General features: G+C 34.8%; 1 protein-coding gene across 7 annotated transcripts in view; it reads left to right on the top strand.

Annotated features, from left to right (window-relative positions):
* The window catches only part of STXBP5L (syntaxin binding protein 5L), a 403,067-nt gene that overhangs the window by 56,672 nt on the left and 334,326 nt on the right, over nucleotides 1-12,069 (top strand). For all 7 annotated transcript variants that reach the window (XM_086675312.1, XM_086675318.1, XM_086675315.1 and 4 more), the window contains exon 3: nucleotides 594-691. In XM_086675312.1, coding sequence (XP_086531438.1) covers nucleotides 594-691 — 98 coding nt within the window. The remainder of the gene's footprint in view (nucleotides 1-593; nucleotides 692-12,069) is intronic.

Raw genomic sequence — 12,069 nt, 5'->3', positions numbered from 1 at the left:
CCAAACTTCTATGAAAATATAGAATATTACCTTGACTCAATAAAGTTCCCTCATACCCTCATCCAGTGAGTTCTCCTCAAATCAATCACTGCTCTGATTTTTTTAAATGATAGATTAGTTTTGCTTGTTCAAATTTTAATATAAATATAATCATACTATATGCACCGTTTTGTGTATTGCTGCTTTTATTTAGCATAATGTTTTTGAGAATCATCCATGTTGTTGCATCTGTTACTAGTTTTTATCTTTTACTGTTGAGTAGTAGTTTATTGTAGGAGTATACCACATTTTTGGTTTTTGATTCTCTTGTTGGACACTAGCACTTTTTCCAGGTTGTTATGTATAAAGCTATTAGGGGCATACTTACACAAATTATGTGGCCATATGCTCTTATTTTCTTGGATACATAAATAGGAGTGAAATATAGGTCATAGGACAGATAGTGCTTGTGTCATTTTACACTCCTACCAACATATGGTAATTTTTTTTAATTAAAATACTTATTTTAGTCATTATGGTAGTTGGATAGTGGTATCTTGTGATTTTAATTTTAATTTTCCTGGTGATTATTTTTACTATCTGCTCTCTTTCAGACAGTTCGGCATGGTTTTCCTTATCAGCCCACAGCATTAGCCTTTGATCCAGTTCAGAAAATCTTGGCTATTGGGACAAGAACAGGTGCTATACGAATGTATCCTTAACTTTTGGTTCAGTATTTGTTGTATTAATACCAATTACTTTTCCTTAAATATTCAGGTAAGTGAAATATGACCAAGTAAAGTTGATTTATTTTGAAATGAATAATGATTGTGAAAACCCACAATGTCCAGTTTATTGGCATATTTTTAATGTCTGTGAGAGAACTATTAATGTCCTATCTTGAATTCTTTATATTGGTAATATTTGTTTCCCCACCCCTCTCTTTTTGATCAGTTGTATTGATTTTCACAAGAAACAATTTTTGGCTTCAGAGCTTTCTTATATTGTTTTCCTAACTTGAGTTTTATTGATTCCTGCTTAGATCTTTTTATTTTTTTCTTCTGCTTAACTTTGAGTTAATTTGATCTTTTTTTTCTATTTTTTAAGGTGGAAACTGAAGTTATTGATTTGAGAACTTCTTTTCTAATACATGTCTGTAGTGCTATAAATTTCCTCTCAAATTATGCTTTAGTGTCATTCCATTTTAATTGAATTTTTTATTTTGATACTTAGGTTGTTGCTTCCATGAGATACAGATTTAATTGTAGTTGCAGGAAATAATACAGAAAAACCCCATGTACTCTTCATTCAATTTCCCCCAAAAGTAATGTCCTACAAAATTATGGTGTAATATCACAACCAAGATACTGACATTGATATTCTCAAAGTACAGAGTGTTTCAGTTACCACCAAGATTCCTCACATTCCCCCCTTATAACCACATCCTCTCCTTCCAATTCTCCCACCCCATCCCTGATTTCTATCACTAATTTGTTTTTCACTTAGTAATTTGGCCATGTTAGGAATGTTATATAAATGAAATCATACAGTATGTAACCTTTTGGGATTTGCTTTCTTCTTCTCTGAAGATTCATTCAAGTTGTTGTAAGTATCAGTATTTTTTTTTAATTGTTGGGCAATATTCCATGGTATAGAAGTACCACAGTGTGTTTAGCCATTCACTTATTGAAGGACATCTGGGTTTCCAGTTGGTGGCTATTATGATTAAAGCAGTTATAAACATTTATGTATGTGTTTTTCTGTGAACATGTTTTCATTTCTCTGCCCAGAAGTACAGTTAGAGGGACTCTATGGTAGTTCAAAATTTAGTTTTATAAGAATATCCCAAACTGTTTCCCAGAGGGGTTGTAACATTTTACATTCTGTATCTTCACATCATTATTAGCGCATCTTGTTCTTTTTTTTTTTTTAAGCCATTCTGATAATTTTGTAGTGATATCTCATTGTGGTATTCTTATGTATTCTAGATACTACTCTTTTGTCAAATTATTTCTTCTAGTCTATAGCTTGACATTTGACCCTCTTTACAGGATTTTTCAGAGTCCAGTTTATCATTTTTTCTTTATTGATTGTGCTTTTGGTATCACTCCTTAGAACTCTTTGCCTAACCCTGGATCTTAATTTTTAAATTTTTTTTCTAAAAATTATATAGTTATACATTTTGTATTTAAGTACAGTTCTATTTTGATTTAATTTTTATTTGTATTGTCTTTGGTTCTGATATTGGGGTATTATTAGCTTCATAAAATGAACTGAGAAGTGTTTCTTCTTCTGTTTTCTGGGAGAGATTGAGTAAAATTGGGGTTAATTCTTTAAATGTTTGGTATTATTCTCTAGTGAAAATACCTAGGCTTGGAGATTATTTTGAGAGATTTTGTATTACAAATTCAATGTATTTAGTAGTTATAGGACTCTTTTGGTTTTCTATTTTATCTTAGTTGAATGTTGGTTATGTGTAGTCAGTCTTACTAGTAGTTTTTAAATTGTATCGATTTCTTTTTTGAGGAACTAGCTGTTTGTTTGATTTCCTCCATTTTCTTTGTTTTCAATTTTTTTCTGGCTTATTATTTTTATTATTTAATAAATCATCATTATTATTTCTTCCTTCACTTTTCTTTGAGCTTACTTTGCTCCTTTTTTCTAGTTTCTTGAAGTCAGAACTTAGATTATTGATTTGATATTCCTCCTCTTTTCTAAGGTATGCATTTAGTGTAATTCTCAGCACTGCTTTAACTGAATCCTGCAAATTTTGATATGTGTGTTTTCATTTTAATTGAATTATATGTAGTTTTATTTATTTATTTTTATTTTTTATTTTTCAACGTTTATTTATTTTTGGGACAGAGAGAGACAGAGCATGAACGGGGGAGGGGCAGAGAGAGAGGGAGACACAGAATCTGAAACAGGCTCCAGGCTCTGAGCCATCAGCCCAGAGCCTGACGCGGGGCTCGAACTCCCGGACCGCGAGATCGTGACCTGGCTGAAGTCGGACGGTTAACCGACTGCGCCACCCAGGCGCCCCATGAATTATATGTAGTTTTAAAAATTGTCTCTGAGGGGTGCCTGGGTGGCTCAGTCGGTTAAAGTGTCCAACTCTTGATTTCAGCTCAGGTCATGATCTCATGGTTTTGTGGATTTGAGCCCTGCTTTGGGCTCTGTGCACTGACCATGTGGAGCCTCCTTGGGATTCTACCTCTCTCTCCAGCCTTCCCTAGCTTGTGCTTTCTTTGTCTCTCTTAAAATAAATAAACTTAAAAAAAATTGCCTTTGACATATCTTGAGACCATGAATTACTTAGAAGTGTTTTAATTAATTGGGAAGTGTTTGGAAATTTTGTCTTTCTGTTATTGATTTGATTCCACTGTGGTAAACACACACACACACACACACACACACACACACACACACACACACACACATAGTATAATTTCAGTTCTTTTAAGTTTGCTAAGGTTTGTTTTATGGTCTTGGATATGGTCTTTCTTGGGGCATGCTCTATGGACTCTGGAAAAACATGTGCATTCTTGTTGAGTGGAATGTTCTATATTTGTCAACTAGATATTGTTGGTTGAAAAAAAGATATTGTTGGTTGATTGTGTTGTTGAGTTCTAGATCCTTGCTTATTTTCTGTTTGATGATTCTATCAAATCCCAAGAGAAGAGTGTATTAAGATCTCCAACTATAATTTTGGATAAATTTATCTCCTTTTCCAGTTCTATTAGGTTTTACTTTCTGTATTTTTGAGGCTCTTTGGTTTGGTATGCACACATTTAGAATTCTTGTCTTCTTCCTGGATTGATTCTTTTATCATTATGTAATGTCTTTATTGGTCTCAAATAATTTTCTTTGCTCTGATATTTACTTTGTCTCATATTAATATGGTCACTCCTGCTTTTTAAAAAAATCTAATATTTGCATATTCTATTTCCATCCTTTTGTTTTGAACTTAAATATGTCATTGTACTTGAAGTAGTTTATTTGTAGATAGCATATTGTTAGGTCATTTTCTTTTTTCCTTTAATTGAGCTATAATTGACATTATTTTTAGGTGTGCAAAATATTGATTCAATATTTATATATCTTGTCAAATGATCTCTACAATAAGTCTAGTTGATATGAATCACCACACACAGTTGCAAAAATGTTTTTCTTGTGATAACTTTAAAAATTTCTCTTAGTAACTTTCAAATACACAATTTATTAACTATAGTCACAATGATGTACACTATATTCCCTAGGTCTTACTTATTTTATAAGTAGAAATTTGACCTTTGACCACCTTCACTGATTCCACCCAACTCCTACAACCCAATCCCTACCTCCAACAACTGCCAGTCTTTTCTCCGTATCTGTGAGTTTGGTGTTTTTTGTTTTTTGTTGTTTTCTTTTTTTTTTTTTTTTTTGTATTTAAGGGATATCATACAGTACTTGTCTGAAATATTACTCAGTGTACTGCCTTTCATGTCAATTCATGTTATTGCAAATGGCAAGACTTCTTTCTTTTTTATGGCTGAATAATATTCCAGAGTGTGTATGTTTGTGTGTGTATGTATTTTCTTTTAATCTATTCATCCATAGCAGACACTTAGGTTGCTTCCACATCTTCTTTATTATAAATATTCCTGCAATGAACATGGAGTGCATACATCTTTCAAGTTAGTGTTTTGTTTCCTTTGGATAAATACCCAGGGGTGGAATTTCTGGACCATATGGAAATTCTATTTTTAATCCTTGGAAGAACTCCATACTGTTTTCCATAGTGGCTGTGCTAATATACAGGCCCACCAACAGTGTACAAGGGCCCCCTTTTCTCCACATCCTCACTAACACTTGTTATTTCTTGTCTTTTTGGTAATAGCCATTCTGATAGGTGTAAGGTGATATCTCATTGTGGTTCTGATTTGCATTTATTTGATAATTAGTGATGTACCAGTTAGCCATCTGTAGATCTTCTTTTGAAAATATCTATTCAGATCCTCTGATTCCATTTTTTAATCTAATGTGTTTTTGTTTGTTTATTTTACTATTGAGTTGTATGAGTTCTTTATATATTTTGGATATTGATATGTGATTTGTAGATATTTACTCCCATTTGGTAGATAGCCTTTTTATTTTGTTGATGGTTTCCTTTGTTGAACAGAAGCTTTTTAGTTTGATGTAGTCCTACTTGTTTAGTTTTGCTTTGGCATCATATCCAAAAAATCATTGCCAAGAATGATGTCCAGGAGCTTACTGCCTTTGATTTCTTCTAGGACTTTTATAGTTTCAGGTCTTATATTCAACTCTAACCATTTTGAGTTAATTTTTGTGTATACTCTAAGATAGTGGTCCAGTTTTATTCTTTTGCCTATGGCTATCCAGTTTTCCCAGCACCATTTATTGAAGAGACTGTATTTTCCCCCATTGAGTAGTCTTGGTTCTCTTATCAAATATTAGTTGACCATGTATGCATGGGTTTATTTATGCACTCCTGGTTCTGTTTCACTGGTCTGTATGTCTGTTTTTATGCTAATACCATAATGTTTTGATTATTGTAGCTTCATAATAAGTTTGAAATCAGGAAGAAGATGCCTCTAGCTTTTTTTTTTTTTTTTTAACAAAGATTACTTTGGCTATTTGACATATTTTGTGGTTTCATACAAATTTTAGGATTGATTGTTCTATTTTTGTGAAAGATGCCATTGGAATTTTTATAGAGATTACATTGAATCTGTATATTGCTTTGGGTAGTATGGATTTTTTTAAAAAATGTTAATTCTTCTAATCCATGAGCATGGAATATCTTTACATTAATTTGTGCCTTCTTCAGTTTCTTTATCAAATATCTTACGGTTTTCAGTGTTCAGGTCTTTCACGTCCTTGGTTAAATTTATTCCTAGGTATTTTATTCTTTTTGATGGAATTGTAAATGGATTGTTTTCTTAATTTCTCTTTCTGATAATTCATTATTTGTATATAGAAATGCAACTGATTTTCATATATTGATTTTGTAGGATCATTTTATTTTCAATCTACCATGTCAGTCTGCTTCACTTAATTGATATATTAAGGTAATATACTATCAGGTAATTATATGTTGGGGCTTAATTCTGCCAATTTATTTACTTGTTTTCTGCTTGTTTCCTCTCTTTTTTGTTCCTTTTTGTCTTTTCTTATTTTCCTAGGAGTTATTTTGTACTTTTTAAATAACTCAATCTTGAATTATTTATATTGTTTTGAGTATATTGCTTTGTAGAGTTTTCTTAGTAGTTGCTCTTGGTATTACAACAAACATACATAAATTATCACGGTCTACTGGTATCAACATTTTTTCACTTCGAGGGAAACTGCAGCCTTACTTTCATTTAGGCCCCTATGCCCTCTCTACTTTTATAGTATAGTTATTTTATATATTTTCTGTAAATGTCTTGAGCAGAATCATATCAGATGGTGCTATAATTTTTGCTTCAACCATCAAATGTGACTTAAGAAACTCATAAAAAGTAGGGGCACCTGGGTGGCTCAGTCAGTTAAGTGTCCAACTTCAGCACAGGTCATGATCTCATGAGTTCAGGCCCTGCGTCAGGCTCTGTGCTGACAGCTCAACCTGCTTTGGATTCTGTGTCATCTTCTCTCTCTCTGCCCCTCCCCTGCTCATGCTCCGTCTCCATCTGTCTCAAAAATAAATAAACATTAAAAATTAAAAAAAAGAAACTCATAAGAAGTCAAATAATATACTATATTTACCCAAAATTTTACCCATTCTTATGTCCTTTCTGAAGTTCCAAGACTTCTTTTACTAGGGTTTTTAAGGTGAAAATAGGGGATTTTGATTTGAGAACTTTCATTTCCTTCTGGTTAGAGAACTTTCTTTAGACTTTTTTAAAGGGTAGATTTGGAAACAAATTGTCTTAGTTTTTCTTCATCTGAGAATATATTTATTCTTCATTCCTCAAGGATATTTTTGCTGTATATACACAGTTGATAGTTATTTTATTACTTGAAAAATGTTGTACCACTTTCTTCTGGCCTCTGTAGTTTCAGATGAGAAATCTACTGTCATTCAAATTCATGTTCATTCATAATGCTTTGTGTCTGGCTGCTTTCCAGAGCTTTTCCCCTTAGTTTTCAGAAGTTTAATTATGATGTTTCTTGACATGGATATTTCTGGGCTTATCTTATTTGGTGTTTGCTCCACTTTCCAAATATGTAGGTTTAAGTATTTCACTAAATTTGGGAAGTTTCCAGCCATTATTTCTTATAAAAGTTTTTCAATCCCACTGTCTTTCTTCTCTCTTTCTGGGACTCCAGTTATATGAATGGTAGATCTTTCTTCTTGTTCCCTAAGACTGTTTATTGTGCTTCCCTAATCTAGTCTCTTCCTTCTTTTGTTCAGATTGGGTAAATTTTATTGATCTCTCCCCAAGTACACTGATTTTTATACTCTGTCATCTCCACTCTACTATTGAACCTATCCAATTTTATCTTGGTTATTATATTCTTCAGTTCTATGATTTTATTTCCTTTTAGGAATTTCTATTTGCTGATCTTTATTTTCATTTGTTTCAGGAAGATTCATAATTCCTTATTGAAGGATTTCTGTGATGGCTGTTGAAAATCATTTTCAGATAATTATGGCATCTGATTCATTTTGATTTTGGCATGTATTGATTATTGTTTCTCATTCAAATGTCATTATCTTGGTTCTTAGTATGATGAGTGATTTTCTATTGTTTCCTGAATATTTTGGGTATTATATTAGGAAATTTGGATGCTACTAATAACTTTTTTTTAAACCACTAAGTCCTCCCATTGAAGTGTAGCTTGAGGGCCAGGTGGGTGTGTATATTCAAATTTTGTGGCGAGCCATGTCAACACCTCCATCCTCCCCGCCAGCAAAAGTGGGTACTGACTCATACTACCTCATTTTCTGATGTGTGGGGATGGAAGTTCATCTTCCTGTGGGGGCCCAGTGACATCAGGAGAGATAGGAAGCATGGTATCAATCACTCCTTGAACTGCCTTGTTCTAACTCACTAACGTGAGTAGAGGTTCAGTAGGATCCTTTGACACAGTATGTGTGCTGACTAGACCTGATTTGCCCACCTTGTTCAGTGTTATGGCCTATTGCTTATTGTCAGGTGGATGTGGATATTCAACTTCCTAATGATTTCCCTGCTGACGTGGAAAACTAGTAGTGTATGTGTGAAGCCTTACGTGTGTGTGAAGTTCCACCTTGTACCATCTCATTCAATCTTGTTGTCTCTGGACTTCATTGATGCTACCTTGGTAGTAGAATTAGAACGCCTCTTTTATGCTAGGAAGGGGATGTAGGACCAAGTGCTCATTCAAACTCACTAATACCATCCCATCAGGTTGGAGTGTTCCCACCTGCCTCCATTAGTCTGGAGATGGCAGGTCAGCATCCTGCTTAATGCACTAATACCACCTGACAGTGAAACAGAGTGCTACCTGCTTCTGCCAGGCGGGGAATAGATGATTAACTCCCTGCTTGTGTCCCTAACCACTCTCTGCTGAACAAATTGGAGTGTGCTCTCTGAAGGGTGGGGTTAGGATAAGTGGAAGGTCAGTTCCCTAGTCAACCCTTTTGAACTATGTGGAGTCCGGGAGAGGAGAGTTTTTCCTTGTTGTTTGCTACTATAAGGTGGGTGATGCCAAAATTTGTTTTTAGGATATCCTGTCTTCTCAGTCCTTTGGCTGGGAAAATTGCCTTTTCATGGAGTTTTTGGTTTTGTTTCTGTTTTCCTTTTTCTACCAGTTGATGGTTCTGGGTTGGAGACTTCTGTGGTGCATTGTCCAGGATATATGAGACACAATAAGGAAACCCAAGGAAATCACTGCTGTGTCACTCTCCTGAGTTGCTTTGCCATTCCTCCTCCTTTCTATCTTTTAGAATTTTCCTCTGCTTGTTTGGAATGTTATATTCAGGGTTTTTTTTGTTTTTGTTTTTGTTTTTGTTTTTGTTTTTAGGTTGTAAGAGGCAGAAACTGGGAGGAATAGAGCTACTTCATATTGGCAGATTTGGAATTCTTCACTCTCAAATTTTAATATGTTGTGTTTTCATTTCATTCTCTTTATTTTTGAAACAATTCTACTAAACTTTTATTTTTATTTTTTATGAAAGTAATTTTATTTAGGTTTTATTTATTTATTTAAAAAAATTTTTTTTTCAACGTTTATTTATTTTTGGGACAGAGAGAGACAGAGCATGAACGGGGGAGGGGCAGAGAGAGAGGGAGACACAGAATCGGAAACAGGCTCCAGGTCTGAGCCATCAGCCCAGAGCCTGATGCGGGGCTCGAACTCACGGACCACGAGATCGTGACCTGGCTGAAGTCGGACGCTTAACCGACTGCGCCACCCAGGCGCCCCTTATTTAGGTTTTAGTTCACATACAGTAAAATATTGGTTTCAGGAGTAGAATTCAGTGATTCATCACTTACATACAACACCCAGTGCTCATCATAAAAAGTGCATTTTTATTTTATTGTTTTATTTTATTTTATTTTTTAAAAAAATTTTTTTTTTCAACGTTTATTTATTTTTGGGACAGAGAGAGACAGAGCATGAACGGGGGAGGGGCAGAGAGAGAGGGAGACACAGAATGGGAAACAGGCTCCAGGCTCCGAGCCATCAGCCCAGAGCCTGACGCGGGGCTGGAACTCACGGACCGCGAGATCGTGACCTGGCTGAAGTCGGACGGTTAACCGACTGCGCCACCCAGGCGCCCCCAAAAAAGTGCATTTTTAATACCCATTACCCATCTAGCTCCTTCAACCCCCAGTTTGTTCTCTATCATTAAGAGTCTCTTGTGGTTTGTTTCCCTCCCTCCTCTTTTATTTTCCCTCTTCCCATATGTTTATTTTGTTTCTTAAATTCCACACATGAGTGAAATTGTATGGTATTTGTCTTTCTCTGATTGACTTATTTCATTTAGCATAATACAGTCTAGCTCCATCCATGTGGTTGCAAATGGCAAGGTTTCATTCTTTTGATGGCTGAGTAATATTCCATTGTACATTTATAGTACATCTTTTTTTAAAAATACTTTGTTTCTTTTAATACTTTGTTTAGAGAACAAGAAGGGGAAAAGTGGAGAGAGAAAGAGGGGAGCAGAGGGTTTGAAGTGAGCTCTGTGCTGATAGCAGAGAACCTGGTGTGGGGCTCGAACTCATGAAGTGTGAGATCATGACCTGAGCTGAGTCAGATACTTAACTGACTGAGCCACGCAGGTGCCTCTTTACCATATTTTTTTTAGCTATTCATCAGTCAATGGACATTTGGGCTCTCTTCATAGTTTGACTATTGTTGATAAGGCTGCTATAAACATCGGGGTGCATGTACCCCTTTGAATCAGTATTTTTGTATCCTTTGAGTGAATACCTAGTATTGCAGTTGCTGGATTAGAGGGTAGTTCTATTTTTTTTTTTTTTTTTTTTTTTTTTAGGGAACTCCATATGCTCTCCAGAGTGGCTGCTTCAGTTTATATTCCCACCAACAGTGCAAGAGGGTTACTTTTTCTCCACATCCTCACCAATATCTGCTGTTTCTTATGTTGTTCATTATAGTCATTCTGATAGGTGTGAGGTGGTATCTCACTGTGGTTTTGATTTGTGTATCCCTGATGATGAGTGATGTTGAACATCTTTTCATGTGTTTGTTAGCCATCTGGATGTTTTCTTTGAAAAAGTGTCTATTCATGTCTTCTGCCCATTTCTTAACTGGGTTATTTGTTTTTTGGGTGTTGAGTTTGCTAAGTTCTTTATAGATTTTGGATATTAATGCTTTATCACATATGTCATTTGCAAATACCTTTCCCCATTCTGTAGGCTGCCTTTTAGTTTTATTGATTGTTTTCCTTCGCTGTGCAGAAGCTTTTTATCTTGATGAAGTCCCTTTGTCAAAGATTAGTTGACCATATTGTTGTTGTCAGTCCATTTCTGGGTTTTCCATTCTGCTCCATTGATCTATGTGTCTGTTTTTGTGCCAGTACCATACTGTCTTGAGGTTGACAGATTTATAACTTGAAATCCAGAATCATGATTCCTCCAGTTTTATTTTTCTTTTTCAGGATTGCTTTGGCTTTTAGGATCTTTTTGTGGTTCCATTCACATTTTAGGATTGTTTATTCTAGCTCTGTGAAAACAAAAGAGGAAGGACCTCAATAAATAAAACCATGAATGAAAGAGGACATATCACAACCAACACCACAGATATACAAATGATGCTGCAAAACATAGGGGTGCACATATCCTTTCAAATTAATGTTTTCTTTGGGTAAATAACCAGTGGTGTGAAAACTGGTTCATAGGGTAATTCTGTTTTTAATTTTTTGAGGAATTCCATACACTCTTCCATAGTGGCTGCACCAGTTTGCATTCCCACCAAAAGTAAAAAAGAGTTCCTTTTTCTCCACATACTCACCAACACTTGTTTCTTGAGTTTTTGATTTTAGCCATTCTGACAGGTATGAGATGATATCTCATTGTAGTTTTGATTTGCATTTCCCTGATGGTGAATGATACTGAGCATTTTTTCATTTGCCTGTTGGTCATCTGTATGTTTTCTTTTTTTTTAACTTTCAATGTTCATTCCAATATAGTTAACATATGGTGTTATATTAGTTTCACGTGTACAGTATAGTGATTCAACAGTTCTCAGGGCTCATCATGATAAGGGTACTCTTTATCACCTATTTCAGCCATCCCTCTACTCACTTCCCCTCTGGTAACTATCAGTTTATCAGTTTGTTGTCTATAGTTAAGAGTCTGTTTATTGGCTTCTCTTTCTCTTTTTCTTTGCTTTTTTTATTGTTTCTTAAATTCCACATATGAGTGAAATCATATGATATTTGTCTTTCCTCTGACTTATTTCACTTAACATTATGCTATTTACCTCCATCCATGTTGTTGCAAATGGTAAGATTTCATTGCTTTTTATGGCTGAATAACATTCCATTGCATATATATACCACATCTTCTTATCCCTTCATCCATTGATGCACACTTTGGCTGCTTTCATAATTTGGCTATTGTAAATTATGCTGTTATAAACATAGGGGTGCATGTA

Source organism: Puma concolor, chromosome C2 (genome assembly GCF_028749965.1).
Source record: "Puma concolor isolate L17-30 chromosome C2, mPumCon1.1.hap2, whole genome shotgun sequence".
NCBI lineage: Eukaryota > Metazoa > Chordata > Mammalia > Carnivora > Felidae > Puma > Puma concolor.
The sequence above is the reverse complement of the archived record's forward strand: the minus strand, read 5'-3'. Positions and strand labels throughout refer to the sequence as shown.